At 37.6% G+C, this 26,589-nt stretch overlaps 1 protein-coding gene across 3 annotated transcripts; it reads left to right on the top strand.

Moving 5' to 3' along the window:
* The first annotated feature begins 1,073 nt into the window (after positions 1–1,073).
* On the top strand, positions 1,074–26,218 carry HAL (histidine ammonia-lyase). 3 transcript variants are annotated; one of them, XM_026698396.2, is made up of 20 exons: positions 1,074–1,996; positions 3,001–3,061; positions 3,229–3,265; positions 3,738–3,812; positions 3,894–3,966; positions 5,159–5,225; positions 5,427–5,464; positions 5,554–5,679; positions 6,627–6,766; positions 7,711–7,758; positions 9,063–9,210; positions 10,078–10,173; positions 12,595–12,653; positions 14,078–14,158; positions 14,769–14,834; positions 14,940–15,105; positions 16,209–16,343; positions 22,060–22,168; positions 22,280–22,349; positions 24,767–26,218. In XM_026698396.2, the coding sequence occupies exons 1-20, from the start codon at positions 1,750–1,752 to the stop codon at positions 24,923–24,925; spliced, it is 2,001 nt and encodes a 666-aa protein (XP_026554181.1). In that variant the 5' UTR covers positions 1,074–1,749; the 3' UTR covers positions 24,926–26,218. The 3 variants fall into 3 exon arrangements, 2 of the variants coding, with proteins under 2 accessions (XP_026554181.1, XP_087790738.1); XM_087934612.1 differs by having other exon boundaries at positions 1,136–1,307; XR_015743846.1 differs by lacking the exon at positions 22,060–22,168 and having other exon boundaries at positions 1,426–1,996.
* Positions 26,219–26,589: the final 371 nt, after the last annotated feature.

The raw sequence follows: 26,589 nt of genomic DNA, 5'->3' as shown, positions 1-26,589 counted from the left end.
CCTCTGCTAGATCTGTTTAGATTGAATAGAAATGATAGGAGACATTGTCCCTATATATGTTGTGTGACCATAATAATTGGTCTGTTGTGATCTCGAGATGCAGCCACAATTCCCTAATGTTTTAAAATATTTTTACAACCATATTTTAATTTTATAGATAGCTAAAGATTTATAGCTGTCATCCTTTTTTGTTTCTCCATATTATTTATGGAAGGTGATTAGTTGGTGTTTTTTTTAGAAATATGCTGAATATTTTTTTTGCCTAGACAAAAAGGGAGTTATTGCCTGCAATGAGGGAAGAAGATGTTTTAGAGAAAACAGAGCTAAAAGGAAATTAGTAGAGAGTCCTCCCATGCTACTTCCAAATAAACCCAGAAGACTATTGCATGTATAAAGAATTGTACTTCCGTGTTATTTCCCCATAGCCATCTTTATTGTATGGTTTTTTGCTTCTAATCTGAGCTGCATTTCAATGTAAAATAATACACCAGAGAAATCTGTAACAGATATTACTTAAATGTGTATTAACATTTGGATTAATGATTAATACTAATAGGTCTACTATACATATGACTTCTGTTTGGGCTGAAGTCTAAAGGTTGTTGCTTTACCCTGGTTACCTTGTGATCAATACTGATTTTATCATTAGAGTAATCTTTTATTTCAAAATTTGCCCATAAAGAAAATTACAACTTACTTGAAGGAAAATGTCCTCCTAACTCTAAGCTCATTTCTGAATGGCTTCATCTAGAATGGAGTTGGATAGTGAATTTGGGAAGGCAGACTTATTTATAGAAAACTATTGGCTCATGATTGTAAATCCGTACATTTTTATTAGGTTCTGCAGTTACAATTGACATGAAAAATAAAAAATTAAAGTGCCTAGATGGGAGATAATATTCTTCAATTCCAGTTAGGGTTAAAGGTTCGTATATCCCTGGTAGAAGAGATGGAAGATCAAGCCAGGAGTTCACATTATTACTTCTTTTTATCAACACACCAAAAGAATGTTATTTTGTAGTACACAGAAATATGATTGAGTTGAGTAATGTTTGCTCTGCTAGGTGCAATCAGAGTTCAAAGCAACTCTGAACCCAATTTGTTTTTAATGGTAAATGCCAGGGTCTAAAAACTTAGGGTTCTTCGCACAACAAAAAAGGAAGTGCTCGGTCAATTAAATAACTTATGTACTTTCCTTTGACATACTTAATATCAGACATATTTTTGTAGCAAGTATTGTTGCAGAGCTTGAATACATCTGGAGACATTGCCAGCATTAGCTATTCAAGCAAGTAAAACTTTTGAAGGTGGGTACATGGTAAAAAAATAATTTGTGTGGGATATTTTAATTAATAGATCAAAGATCAAAAGGGAAAAGGTTAAATTCAGATAACTCTTATCTCAGTCAAATGTTTGGAATCACTTGATTCCAAGTTTAGGAAGCAGTTCTTTCAAGAACAAAAATGAAACAAAACAGGCTACAGAGTTAATTCAAATATTTTATTGTGCTTATTTAATTTACAAAGACTTGCTTTGCTCTGTGTTTTTCATCAGATACTTGGTTATGTACATATCCTGATTTATTTGCAGAGCCCAGGAACCTCCAGGTGGGTGGGTGGCTTTTTGATCTTCTGATTGGGACAGTAAAAGCCAGTCAGGTGGCTTGGGCTGCAGAATGTAGATCAGAGAAGTGCTCAGCCTTAAACTGAAGCTTTCTAGTAACAGGACAATCCTGAACTGAAGACAGGTATGCCAAAATACACGGTGCATGTCCGAGGGGAATGGCTCACTGTCCCTTGTCAAACTGGGACAAGCACAGTGCGATGGCTGGGAAAAGAAGCTCTGAGGCGTTACATCAAAAACAAGCCTGACAATGGAGGATTTGCTTCAGTGGAAGAAGTAACATTCTTTGTACGATGCTGCAAAGGACTTGGATTGCTGGACCATGATGATGCCTTGGAGGATGTCCTAGAGGACAATGAGTTTGTGGAAGTTGGTGAGCAAACTGCATATTACGGGTCTGAAAATATCTTGTGTACATCAAAGGGAAATGATACATTTCATGAATTGAAATGGTCCCAAAGGAAAAGATGACAGGAAATAATAATAAGCTGGTCTCCAGAGAAACCAACATCAGGAACATGTTTAGCTTTAAATGTACAATGAATTAGTCACAGTTACTTTCAACTATCTTAAAAGCATTGTTAGAAGAAGTTTTACAAACCATGTATTTTCCTTATTAACAAACTGAAAGAAACTATATTAGATCTAAACTGCTGTCTTTGATGTCACATTCATCATAACATCCCAGATTTCAACTGCAAACATCCCAGATTTCAACGGCTGAAAAGCAATTGTCTCTATGCTGTTTGTCCTTTATCATTCCTCCCTATCCACTATCAAGCTTTTGACAATCAATCTTCTGATACAGGGATTTGGTTTCTAGGCTTATGCTTCATGTTGGCCTTCTGTAATTATTGTTAACAATATAAATTAGACTGCTATTTCCATAATCCTCACCAAAATGGAGAATGTATGTGCAAATAATAGCATAGAGAGCTGACTTCTCCCAGGTTCTTTTGGGGTAGAGATGGAAGATTGTGAATTGGCTGGGTTTTTTTACTGTTTTTTTTTTAATTTATATTTGTATTTGTTGTTGCAAGCTGCTCAGAGTGGTACTTTAAGATGGATGGCCATACAAATCTTTTAAATAAATAAGGGAATTAGGAAAAAAGAAAGCATAAAGAGATAAAGGGAAATGTCATAATAAAGTTTGAATGATTCAATAAAATGATGATGATGATGACAAAGATGATAATGAAGATGACAAAGATGGTTTACATTTATATGTCACACAATTCCCAGTGGATTTAGTGTGCTTGATTCTGAATATGCAGGGTATTTTTCTTATCAAAGAAAGGTAACCAAGACATGACTTATTTGGACATAGAAATGAAGAAAATCTATGTATTCATGCGATTAATTTCCCTTTCCCCTCAGTGATACAAGGAGATGTAATGTCCCCAGATTTTACTCCATCTCAGCCAGGAGGTGTTTATTTGTATCCTTTGAAAAATAATTTAGTGCATAATTGTATTCTTTCCCTTGCTGATAACAGTAGCCTAAAAAGAAGTTTAAATGAACAAAAGTAAAATAAATGTTCCAAAATATTCTTAAATGTATAATCTACCAGTTTATCATGTTTATTTTCCTTATATGTTATTTCAGATATAGATACAGAGACAGATATAGAGAATCGGAACAGGTATGGAGGAATGGTGACTTAGGAAGAGTTAGCAGCCTTCAGCAATTTCATGTCCACATGTGATCAAATTAATAGCACCGCAACCAGAATTGCCATTACCATACACTAGTGGAACTGAAATTAAAGTCTGCTCCATAATACAGGCTCCATAACTTGGAATATAAATCCAAATGTGTTTGTTTCCTATTCTCTCCCAATCCTTGTTTATTCTTCTTTTACATTATAATTTAGATGATAAATATGCAAATAATATTATTAAGATTATTTTTATTTTTTTCTTATAAACTGTTGTGTGGTCCTCCAGAAGGAAGAACAATATAAAAATTAAAGAAGTAAAAATGAAAGAGAAACTCTGATGATTCCACTTCAAAGCCTTTGATTATGCACAAGCATCAGCAATAACCCCACAGATTACAGTTGGTTGTCATTATTGATGTCATGTTATTTTCTCTGACACAGTTGTTTCATTCAGTATCTTTATTTAGATGGAAATAGTTTGACAACAGAAGATTTGGTCAATTTAGGAAAGGGGCTATATAAAATCAAGGTAAATATTTGGAGAGAGTTTGATGTTTTTGCCCTTTATCCATAATTAAAACACAAAATAAGTAAGAACTTTTTTTTCCAGCTTACTCCTGAAGCTGAAATTAGAGTCCAAAAATCCAGAGATGTTATTGACAGTATTATAAGTGAACAAAGAGGTAACCATTGTTTTCATTTTATAGAATGATTTTCTGGGAGCACAGACCAATATTTCTCTTCTTCTGCTTCTTATGTTGTATTCCTAGAACTTGAGAGCAAACAAAATCCTCTTGCCAATCTTGTTCTGAAACAAGCATAATGAACCTATTACACACCCAAATCATAGCAATGTGGTAATAGAAATAGAACTGAGTTTGTATCTGCTGCCCTAATGCCAAATGCATTCAGTTGGGAAGAAACACTGCTTTCTGTAGAAAAAGAGAAAACATATTCTTAATTTAAAATAATAAAAAGGTATTAAGACTCATCAGCTATGTTGCAGTCATTGGGATAGAATGAAAGTTAAAAAGTGGGGAAAGCGCCCCCATGACTATCAATACAATAACCCGCCGGTATGAAAAAGGTAGCATGAAGATGATGTTTCATCTTCATGTGATATCTTCTGAGATATACTATTATGTGAGCTGCATGATTCAGGATTACTGTCAACTCATAAAATATTTCTATGGTCTTTTTGGAGTTTCCAACAGAAAGGGAAGGGAAGCAGTGCAGCAGCTTGGAAACCAAAAGTGCATTCCATAAATAGTTTTTAAAGAAAGTAGCTAGGTGACTGAAGTTTGTACCACACAAAATTCTAACTGGAGAGCATGATTGATTACTCTTGGCTATGGATGTGTCCCATTGGAGAATATGAATTACGATACACCCAGGGGGTGGGGAAAACCAGGGTCAAGGGTGACAATGAATTATGTATCTTAGAGTCGGCTATATCCAGGCAGTGCTGGACATTTTAACTCCCTATAAATCCTTTTGAAGTTTTGGAAGTTTAGCTTGAGACCCATGATTTAAATGGGGGGGTAACTGCCGGAATCCTGACAACTGCAGCCAAAGGAACTACAGCAGATAATTATGCACATGCCCAAGGAAACTGCCCTGGTTATAAAGCATTTTGAGAGGAAGAAAGCAATGAGGTTGCTGCAATGAACAATACTGATTATAGTGACATGCCCACCCACTGTCTATGTCTTTATTGCTGCAACTATCACATAACATTTTCTAAGCGATACTTTGAGATGGCCCTGGATTACAGAGCCCTATACAGTCCTACCTGAACAGTGATCGCAGTAAACATATCAAAGTCTCTTTCTTGAAACAAAATAATAACAAATATAATGTATCTGTTTCTTTCAGTTGTCTATGGAATCACAACAGGCTTTGGGAAGTTTGCACGGACTGTTATTCCAAACAGTAAACTACAGTATGTCACTTTTATTTCTTTCTGAATTCTCTAAAAGGAAATTTGTAGAAAATATAGGTAATTTCTAAATGGTCAGCCTGAGCCAAAACTATTTTTAATTCAGTGAAATAATTTCCATAGTTTTTCTTTATTTTTTTTGCATTAAATTTAATTTCATTATATAGTTTGAATTGAACTATTTTCCACTCTTTTCTCCCTGAGGGAGCTACAAGTGAACTTAATCCGGTCACATTCTGCAGGTAATGGAGGATTCATTTCTAATTATTTTATAGTCATTTTTACAATAATTTTTGTTCTGTTAATCTTGAAATAAGCATGTTCATTTCAGGAGTTGGGAAGCCTTTGATTCCAGAGAGATGCCGTATGCTCTTAGCTCTGAGGATAAATGTGCTAGCCAAAGGATACAGCGGACTTTCATTAGAAACTCTTCAGCAAGTCATTGAAGCATTCAATGGTAAACATGATAAGTGTTCTCCTAATATTTTTCCTCTAGACTTCAGTATTTCAAATACAATTGTTATCCTTTGGAAGAAAGTAAAGTTTTTTTACTAACAAGTGAAGAATCTCTTATGAAAAAGGGAGCACAATCTTTCTCTCTTCTCTGTGCATTTAAAGTAGTGGATTGCATTTTGAATAAAATGATAGAATGCTGGAATTGAGCCATGTTTGCCAACATCAATATCATTTATAACCCGTAATGCTCTAATATAGTGGTAGCCACATCTTTCAAGTAGAGAATATATGGAACACAGGGTTCAATTGTTTATTTGTTGGAACTTGGCTGTTTTCTAGCAGAAGTTTCATTTCCCAGCCAGGCAAGATCATCATGATGTAGTGGCATTTAGTATCTTTTGCTGACAGCAATAACAGCAATTATTATATATTTAGTCATTATGGCTTTGACAAGGATCTCATTTTCAGCACACTTTAAAAAACAAGAAGCCTTCCCTCCTTTCCATCTGCCACCTGAAAAATGCATGTAAACATGTTCCCCTCACCTAAGTAACAATTAAATTTTTATTGGGTTTACTGATGAATTGTGAGGAAGACAAGAAATTGTAGCACTTGAAGTACTTTGGGGAACTTGGGTGGGGTTGATTGCACAGCCAGATTTAAAAAGTTGAGATGGTGGCTATGATCAAAGTTCCACTAGTTCTTTTTAATGTGTGTTGCCATCTTGACTTATTTCACCATGTATGGTGGACACCCCTGTAACCTAGGATAGTGATAGTGAATAGTGAAAGCTGATTCTATTGTCCCTGCTGAGAGGCAACAGGGTGATTTTGGTTTGCCTTCCTGCTCAGTGGACACTATCATTAAAAGGCTCTGCTAAAGATGAGGAGACAAAATGCTGTATCTCAAACAAAGAGAAGCCCTAACCAAAGTAATTTTCCTCCATAGCATCCTGCCTGCCCTACATTCCAGAGCAAGGGACTGTTGGGGCCAGTGGAGACTTAGCGCCTCTTTCTCATCTTGCCCTGGGACTCATTGGCGAAGGAAAGATGTGGTCCCCAAAGAGTGGATGGGCTGATGCAAAATATGTAAGAGAGATACTTTCTAATGTAAATGGATACATGTGATGATGGGAAGGTCCATTAAAACATCCATTAAAAGGGAAGAAGGCTATTTTCAAACTTTTGCAGTAAGGTCTTAAAATGTAAAAAAAAAAAAAAAGATCTCCCGATTCTATATCTTCTTTAAAAAAAAGATCTGTTGTAAAATATTGTGCCCCTCTTCTATGATTGCATTTTGGGTGCTTGGCAACATGCTCACATTTATGACTGGTTGATCCATTGATTGCACAGTGATGTAATTTGCAATTTTTTCCTGATTTCTGACATTTTTGCCAGTTTCCAGCAAAAAATATCAACTTAGGAAAATGAATTCACTAACAACTTCATGGTTCTCTTAACAACTGCCATAAAATGGTCCAAAATTAGAGTCCTGTGGTGCCTAACTTTTAAACACAACAATTTAAATCAAAATTCTGGTTCTGATTATGTCATAAGTCAAGGACTACCTGTACTCTAGATTGCTAGAATATGAATAAAAGCCTCTATATAACTGAAACCACTAACATTCCGGGGGTCCTGGTCCTGGGAAAGTGTGTGTTTGTGTTGAAAGAAACGCAATTAGAAGCTACCTACTGCCTGAGGAGAAGCAGTTCACTAAATTAAGGCAGTTTGAAGAAAAACATTGGCGCTGGCGTGGGCAACCTTCCATTTCTTACAGTACAAATATGTTAAATAGTGACGTACAGTAAAAAAATAAGTTCAATAAAAGGAAACAGAAAAATCTGGAAATTCAAAACAACAGTTCAATCAAAACTAAAACTTGAATGCAAAGTTAAGGCTACTTCCTTATTTTTGTTCTAGAATACACAGCTGTTAGATATTTCAAAATATTTGGATGTAGAATTCTGAAAACTTCAATTCAATTGAAAAGCTTTTCTCACTTAATAAGCATTCTTGGTATTGCCTTATAGGTGCTGGAAGCTCATGGACTCAAACCAATTACTTTGAAGCCAAAGGAGGTAATAAAATACATGTTTGTTTCCTAGTACCACAGTTTTGATTGGCAGATAATTTATTATATATATATACATAATGCAGCACTGGATTGTTTTAGTGAATCAAAGAGGTCTGTATATTCTGAAGAGAAAAATGTAATGTTGACTTGAGCATAGGGAAACAGTTTCTTTCTCCCACTTTCCTTCTTTTTTAGGATTATGCAATCTTTTCCTTCCCTTTTAGCTATTTCATACCTTTCCTATACCCAAGATCAACATAAGTTTCTTTTACATATTCTTATTTAGCTGTGGCTAAAATGCAGGTGAGTACTCAGCGCAGGATTAATTGAACTCTGCTTTATATAGTGAAAGTTTTCCTTGTGTAGTTGAATGGAATACATTTGAGTGTTTTGCATTTACTGCTTCTCTGCATAGACACTTACAGAAAAGAGATCTTAAATTTAAATAGTAAATTAACTATATGTGCAACACTCAAGAGATTCAGACTGAAGCTTCATGTCTTCATGGAGTTTTATAGATGACAGGACTGCTAGGAAGGTAAATTGTAGCCAACCATGAGATATGACTGCCAGAAAAGTAATTTCAAGTTGAACAAATGTTGGAACAAAGGAGTTAAGTTGCTTCTTTCCCCACCCAGGCTGTTTCCTGAGATTGCCTTGAAGCATGATTGAAGCATGAGAGAAAACATTTTGTGTTGTTTGAGTCAGGAAAATATGAGAAGGTCATACACACAGGGGTGGGATTCCACTGGTAAAACAACCAGTTTTGTGATGGTGCATGTTCATGCCAAACATGTGCTCCGCACGCGTGCTCCGCATTTTTAAAAAGCCCATACTTAACCTTCAACTGCAGCCTCTGTGACTCCAAAAGCTGAAGAGTGGCAAACCGCTCTGCTGTGCAAATCAGCTGTGCTCTAAACAAAGGAAATAAAGCAGAGGAAAGAGCAAGGGCGGGCGGGCGAGCCCACATGCTCGTCGCAGCAAACCAGTTCTGAGCCAGCTGATCATTGGAACAAGGGATTCGCAGGAATCGGTCCGAACCAGTACAATCCCTCCCCTGCATACACATGTCTTTGAACAGAAAAACTAACAGAATATCAGTGGTGGAATTCAATTTTTTTTACTACTGGTTCTATGGGTATGGCTTAGTGAGCGTGGCAGGGTAAAGATACTGTAAAATCTCCTGTCAGAGATGGTATTTGCCAGTTCTCCAAACTAGTCAAAATTTCTGCTACCGGTTCTTCAGAACTGGTCAGAACCTGCTGAATACCACCTCTGCAGAATATAACCCTTGATGTTTCTTTGAAGGGTCTGGCTCTTATCAATGGAACACAAATGATAACTTCTCTGGGATGCGAAGCAGTTGAAAGGGCCAGTGCAATTGCTAGACAAGCTGATATTGTGGCTGCCCTCACACTGGAAGTTCTCAAGGGCACAACAAAAGCCTTTGATACGGGTTGGTATTTTTAAAGCATAGTATAGACTATCTGTTTGTATACTGACCTTTCTCTCCCTCTGTAGTAATTTGCTACTTCATTATTTTCCACATGTTCTTTATCCAGAGACATTTTCCAGAAAATCCCTCAGCAATTCTAAAACATACTTTTGGCCCCATCTGTAAGTCACCTGAGCTTGCCACCAAGCAATGAACAACAGTATTACAGATTTTATATAAAACATATGCATTAATTTGCAAATTTGTGGCATATATTTGTGGCATATATATACAACTCCTCTGACAATTTTAGCTTTTTGTCATACAATCATGTTAACGTAATCCATTATTTTCTCCCAAAACTTGGTAAGTATAGGGCATTGTAAAAACATCTGTTTTAAAGATGCATTATCCTTATTACACCTCCAAAAATATTGTTTTGACATTCCTTATCTATATAAATGCAGTGAAATCCACTAAATTCTAAATATCCTTTTTTGTTGTATAAATCATAACTTGAGATCCATTGATATTCTTGCTATACAGGTAGTTCTTGGCACACAACCATAATGGAGGCTACCCATTATGGTTAGAAGATGTGACAGCCATTAAGGGAATTGTCCACATGTTTGCCATATTACCTTCCCCCATTCCTGCTTTCCCTGATGCAGTCATTAAATAATAACCCATGGGTCATTAAACAAAGAAAGAGGTGCCTCAGGGGTCCCAGGAGAAGCCCTGGGTGGCCTTGCACAGGCACATTTTCTTTCCATATCTTCATGTTTTTCTCAATTTTTAAAGGCCCATAAAGTGAATTTGGTAAAACCTCAATCCTCCCTCATTTATTTTCTGAAAATATTTTACCTCTTTATCCTTACTTTAAATCAGATATTCATGCACTGCGACCACATCAAGGGCAGATTGAGGTAGCTTTTCGATTCAGATCCCTTTTAGACTCTGATCATCATCCTTCTGAAATAGCAGGTGAGTAATCATTGGGGGTTGATATATAAATTTTACAAGTAGTACAATCTTTTTAAAAAAATCTGAAAATGACATTTCTGCTTAATTTAAAGTAATATTTTGAGTCATGACTACTATTTACGGTAGTTGTAGAATTCTAAATATTCTATATGTGTGTATACAATACATTACAGGATGAGATTAAAGATTTGGAAACCCAACTACAAAACAAACTGGGAAATGAGCAATTAGCCAAACATAAATTAAATATATTAGAACAGGAAAAGAATTTAAGAGCTTTAAAATTTGCAAAACAAAACCACTTTGAACATGCCAATAAGCCGGGGAGGTGGCTTGCTTATAGATTAAGAAAGGAAAGAGAAAAAAAGAACGATTCAGCAATTACAGGATAAAGAAGGGAAAATACAATATAATATGGAAAGGAAAAAAGGGATTGCACAAGAGTTCTTCAAAGAGCTCTATAAGCAAGAGAAAATTAGGGATGAGAAAATAAATCACTATCTAAAAGGGGAGACTATGGCAGTACTAATAGTGGAAGAAAGGGTAATGTTAAATAGGGATACCACAATAGACAGGCAATCCAAAAACAAAAAAAATAATAAAACACCAGGAATGGATGGATTACCAGAGGAAGTCTATAAAAGTTTAGAAGAAGCAATTGATCTGATACTTTTGGAAGTTTGCAATGAGGTATTAATGGAAGTAAGGCTATCAGAATCATGGAGAGAAGCTTACATTGCCCTGATATTGAAGGAAGGCACAGATACCACATAGATAAAAATATATATAGACAAATCTCTTTATTAAACATAGATTACAAAATTTTTATGAATATTATGGCAGAAAGAATGAAAAAAATATTGAATAGTAGAATACATTAGGACCAAAATGGCTTTTTACCAATAAGACAAATAAAAAACACAAACAAGAACAGTAATCAATGCACTGGAGTACTATGAGGCCCATCCAGAGAAACAGGCTGCGCTAAATACTATCAGCATGCCCAAGAGGCTTTTGATAAGGTAAATTGGCAATTTATGATCCAGCAGATAAAAGATATGAAATTCAGAGGCAGATTTGGAAAAATGATAGGGTCAATTTGCTCAGTTCAGAAAGCTCGTATAATAAATAATGGGGAATCTACAAATTCATTTGAAATAAGGAAAGGGATGTCCTCTTTCACCTCTGCTCTTTATCCTAACTTTAGAAATCTTTTTGATAAGAATTAGATCTAATCCGGAAATAAAAGGGTTAAAAATTTAAAAAGAAGAATATAAGGCCCAAGCATTTGCAGACAACCTTGTATTTTTCACAGAAGAACCAACAGAATCAGGACCAAAGCTAATGAAGGAGATAGAGAAATTTGGGGAAGTAGTTGAATTAACAAAGTGATAACAAAAAAATTAACAGATAACCAGAAAAAGAAATTAGTGGAAGAAACAGGTCTACAAATTGCAAAGAAAGTTAAATATGTGGGCATCTGGCTTATAGCCAGATGCTCAACAATAAGCAAAAGAAGATAATTATATAAATTTAGTACAGCAAATAAAGAAAGACTTAGAAAAATGGGAGAAAATACAGCTATCTCTGCGACGGAGGGTCACGGCTATTAAAATGAATATTTTACCAAGATTAGTTTTCTTCTTTCAAACAATTCTGGTAAAATTGGATAAAAAATGTTTGGATTGAAATAAAATGACTACAAAATTCATTTGGGCAGGTAAAAGAGCAAGGATAAAATTAAGTGCATTGCAGGATAATAAAAGCAGAGGTGGATTTGGACTCCCTGCCTGGGAAACATTTTACAAAGCAGCAGGTTTAATGTGGATTAAAGATTGGGAAAATCTAAGAAATAAAAGAATCTTAACTTTAGAGGGGCATGATTTACAGCCAGAGTGGCATGCCTTCATGTGAAATCCAGGAAGTAAGACCCAAGCTTACTTTGAAAGACATATAATTAGAGATTCATTAATGTGAATATGGGGGGAAATAAAAAACAAACATTATATAAAAATTCCAGGATGGGTATCCGCCATGGAGGCATTGATACACCCCAATACCCTAGAAATTGGAAAGATGGCTATATATTATGAAGTTTTAGATCCCCAAGGAGTATTAAAAACAAATCAAGAACTTAGAGACCAAGGACTGAATATAGATTAGTGGCCGCATCTCCAATTAAAAACAAGGTACAAAAAAGACCAGGAACATGGAATTGAAGTAAAGCCAAATCACTAAAGTTCAGTATATTTGTAAGTGTTGCTATGTGAATCCAGAGTTACAGAGGTGGAAACAGTTGCCACATAACTCATTTACAAAATATTTCAATGCATATTCCATATTTTAATACAGCAGTGTGAAGATTTCACCAAAATATTAATGCAGATATTCTAAATAATAATTGCTTTGTTTCTTTGACAGAATCGCATAGATTTTGTGATAGAGTGCAAGATGCATACACATTACGTTGTTGCCCTCAGGTAAAACTTCAGAAATTCCTTCAGATATACAGTATGTAGTCAGGATCTTAATATACTTTCCAAGTTAACCAAAGTTAGTTTTATAAGCAACTGCAATTCACAAGTAAAACTGATGACATTAACAGAAAATATTAATTTCAACAATTATACTTAAGAATGGCACTTGTTAATAAGTAGAACCATCTGCATGTAGCTAAGTGGCAGCATGCAGTCAACTTTGACTGAAGTCAGAAAGATTAAGCAAGGTTAGACAGGGAAGCACATGGATTGGAAATCAACAGGAAATACCAGGCCTGCAGGCTAATTTCAGAAAACGACTTCTTAGGTGAAGGAGATAATTTTCTAATTGTTCTCAGGAAAATTTCACTCAATCTTTACTTGAAAGAGACTTACTTCAGCATGTGGGCCTCTAAACATTCACAGTCTGAGCAAAATATAGTATCTAGGCAATCTTGTCTGAACTTCAGAGGTAATTCTGATGGGATATAGCATAGTATGTAGATCCTATCCTGAATATCAGGGCTTTAGTATGGTACTTGCAAAAAACAGCCTGGAAGAAGACAGTAATAAACCATTTCCTATTGTTGCCAACATTTTATGGACATCTTTATTAAAGTCACCAAGAGCTGAGATTGACTTCAAAGAGATTATACTATATGAAAAAAAAAATCTAATCAGAGATTATCTTTGTTACAGAAATAGAATTTATATGGCACTATCATTTCAAATAATAATTCAACAATTAGTTGAATAATTCTAGAGCAGGGGTGTCACTTGCAGCCTGCAGGCTGGATGCATCACGTGCTGGCCCTGCCCATGCCCAGTTTAGCGAAGGGGAAAAAAATCCCGATACATCATGTGACAACACTGTGATGCCATGAGTTTGACACCCCTGTTCTAGAGAATAATTTAACAATAGTGAAAAAGTGTCACATGTGAATAGATTATTTACAACAAGTTAAGCATTGCTGCATGCACTGTAGTTATAATTAAACTTATTAAACGCATGTAGCATATTGCACAGGAAACTTACTAGAGATATTTTGCAGGCTTTATTTATTATTTTTTGAGTCAACACAATATCTACTTTTCCTTAACTTTGTATGTTCTACCCACACTTGTGATCCAACCAAACATCAATCTGACTTAAACCCTGTAAAGTATGCTGTAAATATACGTTACATACTTTTTGTTGTCTACAAAATATCATGCATTATTATGAAACTAATGTTCTGTTTGATCAATAAAGATGGAAAGGGTGGACTTGTTTTAACAGACTTTTTAAACTGAAGCATCTGCTTATATTGGCTGAGAATGTAGAAAGTTATGGTTCAATACATACAGATGGTGACAGGTTGGGAAGGTTAACTCTAAAATGAATAATTGTTTACCAAAAATAACTAACACCTGTCTTTTTCTTATAGGTTCATGGTGTTGTGAATGACACAATTGCCTTTGTAAAGAACATAATTACCACAGAGATCAATAGTGCAACTGACAATCCGGTATCTTTATTTCCTTTAAAAATAAATTGATTTTTTCCCTTTAGGAGTTCTATTACAAGAAGTGAACTTAGGTTGTGAGACAGATAGATGATACAAGATATATTATTAGATTAAGTTGGGTTAGGTTAGATTAGATTAGATAGAGCGATGATCAATATAGATAGACAATAGATAGATAAATGATTTATTCCTCACAAGAAGCTACATAGTATCCACTATCTTTCTACATTAATGCATTAAACATTTAAGGCAACATCATGTACCCTGGTCTGACTTCTTGCTCAGAACTGAACCATTTAGTAAATATTCCATTTATGCCCCTTTATTTTTAGTTCCATTATTATAGCTCTCTTACTATATTTAGCAACCAATCTTCAATTCTATATTTATGCAAAAAACATTCAAGCCTATTGACTTTATCATATTTTTTCTATGCCTCAAAAGGGTAGGTGCTTACCTCTCATTCAAATTACTTTAAAATGACTTGCTAAGTCCCACCTGTATCATGAAATAAGTAAATAAATTAATATAATTTAAAATGTGGAATTTAATCTGATCAAAGGAATAATTTTTAAACCTGTCATGTTAATTCTTAATGTTTTTTGTAAAGATGGTTTTTGCTGACCGGAAGGAGACAATTTCTGGAGGAAATTTCCATGGTGAATATCCAGCCAAGGTAGGTGTCTAAAATTTCTTTCTCTAACATGTATTTGCTAACATTGGAATTGGCGAGGGGTGGAGAAGGCTAAAATTCCTATGTCTAAAACTATTTAATTTGCAGGCTTTAGACTACCTTGCAATTGGTGTTCATGAACTTGCTGCAATTAGTGAAAGGAGAATTGAACGACTCTGTAACCCATCACTCAGTGAATTACCACCGTTTTTGGTTACAGAAGGAGGACTAAATTCTGGCTTCATGATTGCACACTGCACAGCAGCTGCCTTGGGTGAGTACTTGGGCTCACAGTAATTTAAGGACTTGGGAAAATATGAACTTCTCACTTGAAATTGGGAGTATTAATAACAGTATGTCCTGTCTGTTTTATGATAGTACTGCATTGCATACACAACAGTTTTATTCTTGTGCATGACTTGTTGTATATAGGGTTATCAATTACAATCTGGCATTATGCCAATACTTCTGTATATTGATACTACAATTCCCTATATCCAATATCTTCTTAGGATAAATAATAATCTGGCGTGTGTGTGTGTGTAAATAATATTATAGCACTGAGTTTTCGTTTCAGCCTTCCTAAGCATAGGAAATTTTGGGTAGGTAGATGAAAAAATGCACTCAGTTATATAGAAATATCATAGAAGCTAATATCCCACCACAGTTGGGCTATTTCATCAAGACAACAATCTGAAGTTTACCTCCCAATCAACTATGACAGTTAGCAAAGAAAAAAAAATACAAATTTTATGGAAGGCCAGCACACAGTGGTGGGATTCAGCCAGTTCGCACCAGTTTGGGAGAACCGGTTGTTAACTTTCTGAGTAGTTTGGTGAACTGGTTGTTGGAAGACATCTTTAGGTCAGAGAACCAGTTGTTAAACTATTTGAATCCAACCACTGCCTGCACAATATCTAGATGAACATTATTGACATCTGTAAGAAGAATTCAAGCATACCAGGAGACATGTCTCTGACAACATGTCTAAGCTAGAAGAGTTCTGAGAAGAGTATTAAAACATTCTGAAAGCAGAAGCAGAAAGGTTTTAGGTACCTACAGGAAACATTTGGAAGCCATTATTTCTGCCAAAGGAAGTGTAGCAAAATATTATAACTGAAACAATTTTCCAATTTATGTATCTTTCATATTTTTCATTTTTTTAAATTTTGAATCTGTAAACAGTTACATGTAGATAGTTAAGTAGGCGTTCGGCTTTAAAGGATACATTGAAATTAGAATTTGACCAGGGCCTGAGGTTTTGAATACAACACTATTACAAAGATTTTTCATGGCTGACTGTTCTTTACATTGGGATGCTATTTCCATTATTATTCGCTTTTGAGGCCAGCATTTATTTCTTCTGGGCTTTTGCAGTTTCAGAGAATAAAGCTTTGTGCCACCCTTCTTCTGTGGACTCTCTTTCAACCAGTGCTGCGACAGAGGACCATGTATCCATGGGAGGATGGGCTGCAAGGAAAGCGCTTAAAGTCATTGAGCATGTGGAACAAGGTAAAGTGCTCAGTAGCAGCCTCCTAGAAAGACACAGGGCACTGTAAGGCTTCATGAGGTACATTTGTGTGTTAGATTCCTGTGAGGCTGAACAAAAGCAGGATTCCAAGACCGGCAGTAGCAATGTTAGGGATACGAATAGTTGAATGAGTGAATCAGTTTGATTCCTCTTGCTCCTTGCTTGACAGGGCTTGTTTTTAATCAGCCATCCAGACACAAATGGATTGGTCTTTTTAAAATCTACAGAGAATTTACTTCCTTTGAAAATGTGTAAGACCATCTGGCTCTTGGCCTCCCCCCAATATCATTGGTATGTCTCCTATCGTCTAACACAGGGGTATCAAAGTTGTGGCGTCATGTTATCATCACGTGATGTATCTCGACTTTTGTCTCCTTCGTTAAATCGGGTATGGGCATCAGCGCATGACACATCTGGCCCATGGCCCACGAATTTGACACCCCTGTTCTAGCAGATCATAAGATCACTATTACTCATAAGGTAGCCAAATTTTGCTTTGCTGCTACAAGAGTAAAGTAGCAAATATTGTCTGAAAAAAATGATTTTCTTTGTCACTTTTAAGTTTTCTTCCTCTCCTTTTCCTTTACTTATTAGTTGTTTTAATTTCTTTTGTTATTTTTATGATATATGTAGCATTTTATGTATGTATATGTATGCACAAAAGTCAAAGATCTGCCTATCATAGTCCACAGCAGGCTTTTCTTAGAACTGCTTCAGAGAATACTATAAAAGAGAATCAGTCCCTGAGGTGAGGCCACATCTGCTGTGACTATGGGGAGGTGGGGTTTTTTGCTGAAGAAAAAGCAAAGATTCCTGATAACTTCATACATTTTCAACAGTGAGTCAGGTTTGGAAGCATGAATATCAGTGAGACTTTGTTCGTGCTGGCATCCATTTTGCCATGAATCTGCTGGAATTCAAAACTAGCCTTTGTTTCCAGCAGCATCTGTGGCTAAATTCTTTAACATCTCTAATGAGCTTGAGGATAGATGAAGAGTTTATCATCTAAGTGACATAGCAAGACTTTTTAAAGTACAGAACTATTATGAGGGGTATGTTTAGGCTCCTTCAGACAGCTCAGTGCTTTGAAATATATTTTAAGCAGTCCTAAGATTGTGAAATGTATCAAACCAAAAATACGTTTTTAGTTGCTGATCTTGGATAGATTGTCATTGTATACTTCATTAGAGGCTAAGGTAGCTCAAGTGAAAAAGTTGCCCTACCCTTTTTATTATTATTATTCTGTACGTATCTTATTTTGCCATGAATAGCTTGATGCACATGTATTCTTAATGGATTGGATATTATTGAATCATTGTATGCTGTTTACGACCATAATAAAGAGTATGTTTCATGATTACATCATTTACCAATATTATGACTATGGTGTTTGCCCTCATTGTTTATTTGTTGTTTATAGGTTTGCCTAATGTTTGTACAATGCATGTTAATTGTGGTCTTGAATTGCCTAATAAATACATTGTCCTAATTTGACTTTTATTTTCCCCTTAATATTTAACCTACAGATTAACCTCTTGCATTTATTGGCAAGTGTATAGTGTGTATGAGTCTCTGTGTGTTTTGGATCCTTTCCTTGATTGAATCCTGTGGGGCAAGGAGCATCTATAGTCAGCAAGCCTTGTTACAAATTGGATTGAAATGTCAAAAGGCTATTACGGATGATTTTATACATTCTCATAAAATACCGAAGGAGGCTGCTAGGACCCTGGGAGAGCCATGGATCACTATCCCTGGAGGAAGGAAGAAGAGGCGGAGAAAGAGGAACAGGAAGAGGAAGAGAAGATGTCATGCTGAGATTTTCTTTTGGCTCAGTAAGTTTCCACACAAGCCTTCAATTCCAAGTATATTTCTTACCAGTGCAAGATCTCTGACTAACAAAATGGATGAATTAAAGTTACAGATTGCAAAGACTAAATTCATCAAGAACTGCTGTGTTTTGCTAATCAAAGAAACTTGGCTTCATTCACTCATTCCAGATGCAGTTGTTGAGCTGGAAGGCTACATAGCTCACTGGCAGGACAGGAGTAGAGATTCTGGCAAAATCAAAGGGGGAGGTTTCAGCCTTTATGTGAACAAAAGCTGGTGGATCAATACAAAGACTGTAAACAGCCACTGCTCCATGGATCTGGAGTATATGACTCTTAAATGTAGACCATATATCTTCCACGGGAATTCAGCGTGGTTTTGATTACAGCAGTCTATCTCCCACTTGATGCCAGTACTACCATAGCTTTGGGATTCTTGTATAACATTGTTAGTAATCAGCAGCATAAGTATCCTGATGCTGTGCATATCATAGCGGGGGATTTTAATCAAGCTGATTTAAAAGCAGTGCTCCCTAAATACTATCAGCTTGTTAAGTGTGCTACTAGAGGAGCAAACATATTGGACAAAGTATATTCCAACATCAAATATGGCTATAAGGTTATACAATTACCACATTTGGGACAATCAGACCATATGTCACTGCTTTTAGTACCAGCGTACATCCCTCTTAGGAGATGGATTCTGCCTATAATAAAGACAGTGAAATTTTGGCCAGAAGATGCTTCCCAACAACTTCAGCATTGTTTTGAGAACACAAATTGGACATCTTTTATCACCCTGACCTAGAGGAGCACACTGCAACTGTTCTGTGTTATATCAAACACTGCACAGATAATATCACTGTGGATAAACGTATTAGGATCTATCCTAATCAGAAACCCGGGATGACCAAGGAAGTCCAGCACCTCTTGTGTGACAAGACCAAGGCCTTTAGGTCCGGTGATGGGGCAAGATACAGTGTTGCCAGAGCTAATCTGAAGAAAGGTATTTGAAAGGACAAGACTGATTATAAGAGGATAATTTTTATAGCAATAACATGAGGCAGATATGGCAAGGGATTCAACAAATTACAAACCATCAACCGACCAATGTCATCCCTGCTGAGGGGGATGCTTCATTAGCAGAGGAACTGAATCATTTCTTTGCTCACTTTGAAATGGAGAAATCAGAGATAGATAAAATACAACCACCAGCCAATTGTAGCCCCCACCTCATTGTGGAGGAACAGAAAGTGAGGAGCATTTTGAGGGCTGTGGACCCTAGAAAGGCTGCCGGTCCTGACGGTATCTCTGGCCAAGTGCTTAAAGACCGTGCTGATCAGTTGGCTGGAGTCTTTACCAGGATCTTCAATCAGTCTTTATCCCAGTCCACTATTCCATCTTGTTTGAAGGCTTCCACCATTGTTCTGCTGCCAAAGAAGTTCCCTATCAATAACCTCAACGATTACAGACCAGTAGCACTCCCTCCTATCATCATGAAGTTGTTCTGGTTAGCCGGCAGCAGGTGCGGATGACCGAGGAGAGTGAGGACTCAGATGAGGGGCCAGGACCATTAGGGAGTGGACTGCTGCCTTCAGAGATTGTGAGGCTGGCAGCAGCAATGAGGAGGTTTCGGAGGAGCCTGTGCCAAGTGCGTGTACGCACAGAGCTGCTCATAGGAAAGAACAGCTGCAGCAGCACAGGCGAGTCAGGTGTAAGGCTGGAAGGTAATGCCCCTCCTTCAAGAAGACAAAAGCCAGTTGTGAATCAGATGTTCTTTGTAGGAAGCAAAAACTTTTTGAAACTCCAGCGTTGTGGACATTGCAGTATCTTAGTTGGTATTTGAAGACTCTTGTGTTGTGAAATATTACTTATCTGTGATTCTTGGCAGTCTCGCACAGTTTTGGTGAGGTTTATGCTTATCAAAGTTAATTAGTTTGTAGCAGCCTTTAAACCAGGGATTCATAAGACTCATAAAAAGGTTTCTGTTCCCTTTGGCTATTGTTTTTTTTATTGGAAAAGGGTTTGAATCAGAAGAGAAGTGCTTTGAGAAATTGGTCTGCCATCACATCATTTCTGGTCTTCCTCATACATTTGATAAACACCGGTTTGCATATAGAAAAATAGATCTACAGAGGACGCTATAGCATGATGGCGAACCTATGGCACACGTGCCAGAGGTGACACGCAGAGTCCTTTCTGTGGGCACACATGTCATCGCTAGCTACTCTTCTGGTTTCTGGTGTACATGTGCACACTGGCCAGCTGGTCTTCGCAGGTGGTGGAGCGCCAGAAAACAGCCTGAAAATGGCCCAAAAAACAACCTGAAAGCAGCCCAAATCACCATCTGAAAATGGCCCCCCAAATGGCCTGAAAGCAGCCCCCAAAATGCCCCCAAAACACCAGACAACTGGACTTTCTGTTTCTGGTGCTCTGGCATGCGCACATGCATGCACAGTCCGGTTTGCGCACTCAGTGCCAAAAAGGTTCGCCATCATTGCGCTATAGCCATCACTCTTCACACTGCTCTGCCTCATCTAGAACAGTGGGGGTGGGGAGGGTTATGTGAGGATGCTTTTTGTGGATTTTAGTTCTGCGTTTAACAGAATTCTTCCACATAGACTAGTGTCTAAACTTCTGGACCTTGGACTTTCTAATTCAACCTGCCTTTGGATTATGGATTTCCTGTCTGGCTGCTCACAGGGGGTCAGATTAGGTAATCATACCTCTTCAGCCCTTATTCTTAACTCTGGTACACCACAGGGTTGCCTGTTAAGTCCCTTACATTATACTCTTTATATGCATGACTGCATTCCCACTCACACTAGTAATACTATTGCTAAATTTGCAGATGATACAACAGTGGTGGGACTCATCTCCGGGAGAGGGGGGAATGAGTCTGCCTATCGAGATGAGGTGAACCAATTACTTTTGTGGTGTGGAGACAATAACTTGGTCCTCAACACCAATAAGACCAAGGAGCTTATAGTGGATTATAGAAGGAACAGATCAGACATCCAGCCCTTGCTTATCAATGGAGACTGAGTGGAGCAAGTGGCCAGTTTTAAGTTTCTGGGTGTTACCATAAAAGAGGACCTGACCTGGGATGCTCATATTGCAGCCCTGGTCAAAAGGGCCCAGCAGAGATTATACTACCTGAGACTTCTGAAAAAACAACAACTGAATGAAAAACTGCTGGTGACCTTCTACTGCTGTACCATAGAGAGTATCTTAACAGACTGCACCTCTGTATGGTTGGCCAATTGCACAGTGGCAGATAGGACAGCACTCCAGAGGGTTAATATCATTGCTCAGAAGATCATTGGTTGCCCTCTCCCCTCTTTGAAAGAGCTTTATAGCTCCCAATGCCTTAAGAAAGTTCAAAACATTCTCAAAGATCCATCTCATCCTGGGAACCCTTTTTCTGAACTATTACCATCTGGCAGGTGGTACAGAATAATAAAAACAAGGAGAAATAGACTGAAAAACAGCTTCTATCCCAGGGCAGCAGCTCTTTTGAATTCTGCTGTATAGTGCAGTGTTGGTGCAGTGTCAGGGGTTTTTGGTTCAATGTGTGGAGGGTGAAGGATATGTGTTTGTGTTTATTTTCATGGTCATGGTCATGATGTGCACTGAAGATGGTGTTTGATTTTGTTGTACAAGGTGCAATGACAATAAAGTAAAGTAAAGTAAAGTAAAGTAAGTTAAGTAAAGTAAAGTAAATGAAAAAAAATTGTTTAATTTCTTCAGAATTCCACTCTCGATCACATCCTCAAAGTGCCAACTGGATTCTGTGATTCCAAATGTTGAGTGTTATACCTTGAACTCTTTTCAGCTAACCAATTATTTTCCTATTGCTTGTATTTACTAGTGCTGGCTATAGAACTGCTTGCAGCATGTCAGGGCATTGAGTTTCTACGCCCCCTCAGGAGTACAACCCCATTGGAGAAAGTCTATGACCTTGTGCGGTCTGTTGTCAGGTATATCAAACAATGATTCCTATGGATTATAGCTTCAGGGAACGTTGGTCAAATATTAACAAAACCATACTAACAGGACTAAATTTAGGTTTTTAATTTGACTTTTTTCAGGCCTTGGATAAAAGATCGTTTTATGGCCCCAGACATCGAAGCAACTCATCGATTGCTTGTGGATCAGAAGGTAAGTTGTTGTTATGTTGCACTGATGCATGTAACTTTGTGTGTCTAGCAATTGTTCATAATTCCTTACAAGATTTAGTATTCAGTGCTCTGTGAAAAATATTTAAATATTTAACAACAATTTAACAACAAAATGTTAAATATTTAACGATACTCTTCAGATGTGTTAGGACTATACCTCTCAGAATTTCCAGTCAGCAGAAGCAAGGCTGAATTAGGGTTGTAGCAGCTACTGTGAAAAGATAATAGCATATTTATTTCAAATATACACTGCTCAAAAAAATAAAGGGAACACTTAAACAACACAATGTAACTCCAAGTAAATCACACTTCTGTGAAATCAAACTATCCACTTAGGTAGCAACACTGATTGACAATCAATTTCACATGCTGTTGTGCAAATGGAATGGACAACAAGTGGAAAGCATAGGCAGTTAGCAAGACATTCCCAATAAAGGAGTGGTTCTGCAGGCAGTGACCACAGACCACTTCTCAGTTCCTATGCTTTCTGGCTGATGGTTTGGTCACTTTTGAATGCTGGTAGTGCTTTCACTGTAGTGGTAGCATGAGACGGAGTCTACAACCCACACAAGTGGCTCAGGTAGTGCAGCTCATCCAGGATGGCACTTCAATGCGAGCTGTGGCAAGAAGGTTTGCTGTGTCTGTCAGCGTAGTGTCCAGAGCATGGAGGCGCTACCAGGAGACAGGCCAGTACATCAGGAGATGTGGAGGAGGCCGTAGGAGGGCAACAACCCAGCATCAGGACCGCAGCCTCTGCCTTTGTGCAAGGAGGGACAGGAGGAACACTGCCAGAACCCTGCAAAATGACCTCCAGCGGGCCACAAATGTGCATATGGCTGCTCATATGGTCAGAAACAGACTCCATGAGGGTGGTATGAGGGCCCGAGGTCTACAGGTGGGGGTTGAGCTTACAGCCCAACACCGTGCAGGACGTTTGGCATTTTCCAGAGAACGCCAAGATTGGCAAATTTGCCACTGGCACCCTGTGCTCTTCAAGATGAAAGCAGGTTCACACTGAACACATGTGACAGATGTGACAGGGGCTGGAGACGCCGTGGAGAATGTTCTGCTGCCTGCAACATCCTCCAGCATGACCGGTTTGGCAGTGGGTCAGTAATGGTGTGGAGTGGCATTTCTTTAGGGGGCCACACAGCCCTCCATGTGCTCGCCAGAGGTAGCCTGACTGCCATTTAGGTACCGAGATGAGATCCTCAGGCCCCTTGTGAGACCATATGCTAGTGCGGTTGGCCCTGGGTTCCTCCTAATGCAAGACAATGCTAGACCTCATGTGGCTGGAGTGTGTCAGCAGTTCCTGCAAGACGAAGGCATTGATGCTATGGACTGGCCCACCCCGTTCCCCAGACCTGAATCCAATTGAGCACATCTGGGACATCATGTCTTGCTCCATCTACCTCGCTCCATCCACATTGCACCACAGACTGTCCAGGCATTGGGGGATGCTTTAGTCCAGGTGTAGGAGGAGATCCACCACCACCTTATCAGGAGCATGCCCAGGCGTTGTAGGGAGGTCATACAGGCACGTGGAGGCCGCACACACTACTGAGCCTCATTTTGACTTATCTTAAGGACATTACATCAAAGTTGAATCAGCCTGTAGTGTTTTTTTCCACTTTAATTTTGAGTGTAACTCCAAATCCAGATCTCCATGGGTTGCTAAATTTGATTTCCATTGATAATTTTTGTGTGATTATGTTGTCAGCACAACATTCAATTATGTAATGAACAAAGTATTTAATAAGAATATTTCATTCATTCAGATCTTATTTTTGTGTTCCCTTTATTTTTTTTGAGCAGTGTATTTGTCTGTTTTGCATTGTGAAAAGTTTTCCAGGCCAGCTAATTAATGTCAGGAAACAAAACAAAATCAGAAATAATTGTCAGAAAATAATTAGCAAGCCAATAAAAACAAATATTCAAACTAGGTAATGCAAAAATGGAAGCTGTAAAATGTGGGCAGAAAAGGAAGCATTTCTTCTCCTGTTACTAAAGAGGGTATTAGGCAGAGATACAAAATTTCAGAATTAAAATAATTGGGAGGATTTTTTTATCTTGCCTTGGTGATATGGGCAAACTGACTTCAATCAGTTACATTAATAAAATCAGAATGGATGGATGGATAGATGGATGGATGGGTGGATGATTTAAAAATTGCCTTCTAAATAGTCTGAACTTCAGACCCCACGAGTCTTAGCTTTATAGCCCGTAGCAGACACCTGTAGGGCAAAAGACATATAGGACATCAGCTGCCTGTTCCTAATTTTAGCGTGCCTCCTGTTTATTAGTTATATTGACATATGTTCCAATATCTTGCTGAGTTTCAGGATCAGACTTGGCCTTTTCTTCTAACTAGTTTGTTTTTTAATTTTCTACTCCTAGGTTTGGGAAGTAGCCAAACCATACATTGAGAAATACAGAAGAGAACATATTCCAGAATCCAGACCCATTTCCCCAACTGCATTTTCTCTATCAGCCAGTAAAAGTGCTTCTTATCACCACCATCACCACAGTGATTCTGAAGAGCAGGATGAACTGTGAAACTACCAGAACTGAATCTCAGTATTTCATATGCTGGATTGTTTAATGAATTGTAAAGTTTTTGTAGTTTATTCTAAAGGGTATTGTGGGGGCGGTAATTTTCAAAACCAAAAATACTGATAGAAAAGTTGCTGAAATAATTTTACTATTTCACAAATTTAAAAGAGAATATATAGATTTAATTTATTACAAAATTAATGGAGATGGGACTGGAATGTAATCCTGTGCAGAAATTACACTTCATGGCAAAGTTAATAAAATCAATGTCAAGCCAAAATTAATATGAATAAACTGTTTGAGTATATTAAAATAAACATAATTAATGTTACAATTTTTACAGAAGTTAAGGCTTAAATCTTTTCAAAAATGAATACTAAATTCATATGTTTTGTTTTTAGTTTGTTTTGCTAGCCCTCTGCCAGCAAAAACAGAGCTCAGGGGGCTGCATTTTCACTGGCAGAGGGCTGCAGGAGGCTGTTACAGCTGAAAACGGAGGCCAGGAGGACCACAAGTGGCCCTCCCAAGCCTCAACTTCACTTGCAAAGGCACCACAGACCAGTCCTTTGCTGTTTCCAAGGCGGCCTTGGGGGCCAGATCTAAGCACCCCTTGGGCTGGATCCGCCCGATGGGACTTGAGTTTGACACCCCTGTGCTAGACTGACATGACTTTAAGAGAGAAGTAGCAGCAATAACACTAACTGAGTGAGGAAGTAACCTGAACTTAGTCTCTTTCTGTAGATCTTTGGTGCTGCTACAGGTTCTAGCTTATCACGCTCTCTAATGGTGTTGAAAGAGACTATTACTGCAGGATAATTGCAAAGCACAATATTTCTGACATGCTACTGTGGTAGCTGTCTGTTCATCTTGCTTCCACACCCAGTCTCAGCCTACAAGTGGAAAATCAGAATTGGCTTTGTTAATTACTGATTGGGAAATCTGTTAATCACTGCACCTAAAGCTGACCCACAATAAGGTGGGTAGGACAGCACCACATGTTGGCCTCATGACTAAGGTGTAGACTGGTTACATAGACAAAACAATGCATGCTGTCTTAGATTGTGTCATCCTATGGACTGGAATGAATGATATCTAGCTAGCTGTCTGGATACGCAGCTACTGAGTGAACTTGATTGCTGATTGTACCCTATGACTATAATTAGGTGTTATACGTTATGATTCTTGATTCTTAACAAATGTTTCTTTTCTTTTATGTATGCTGAGAGTATTTACAACAAGACAAATTCCTTGTGTATCCAATCACACTTGGCCAATAAAGAATTCTATTCTATTCTATTCTATTCTATTCTATTCTATTCTATTCTATTCTATTCTATTCTATTCTATTCTAACCTCGAAACTAGGAGTGTGAAGCAAAGCTGGGGATTGTGGTAGAAATCAGAAAATATGAAGCCACATCAAGACAATGTTCTAATCCAAACAGAAAAACATTTATAGCTCTCCTGGGTTCAATTACCAGATGGGTTAAATTACCAGTTATGATTGATTCCATGCCTCAGAACATGCAATTGCTATGAAATTGGATTCCTGTGGATTACCACACCAAAAAATCCCATACACAAAATTTCCATATGTGTGTATATAACCCTCCCATGCTACATTATAAAATGCTCTTCAGTTCTTCCCATTAAATAATAAGAGTCAAA

This window comes from Pseudonaja textilis, chromosome 5, assembly GCF_049901715.1.
Source record: "Pseudonaja textilis isolate UNSWEBS1 chromosome 5, rPseTex1.2, whole genome shotgun sequence".
Classification (NCBI taxonomy): Eukaryota; Metazoa; Chordata; class Lepidosauria; order Squamata; family Elapidae; genus Pseudonaja; species Pseudonaja textilis.
The sequence above is the reverse complement of the archived record's forward strand: the minus strand, read 5'-3'. Positions and strand labels throughout refer to the sequence as shown.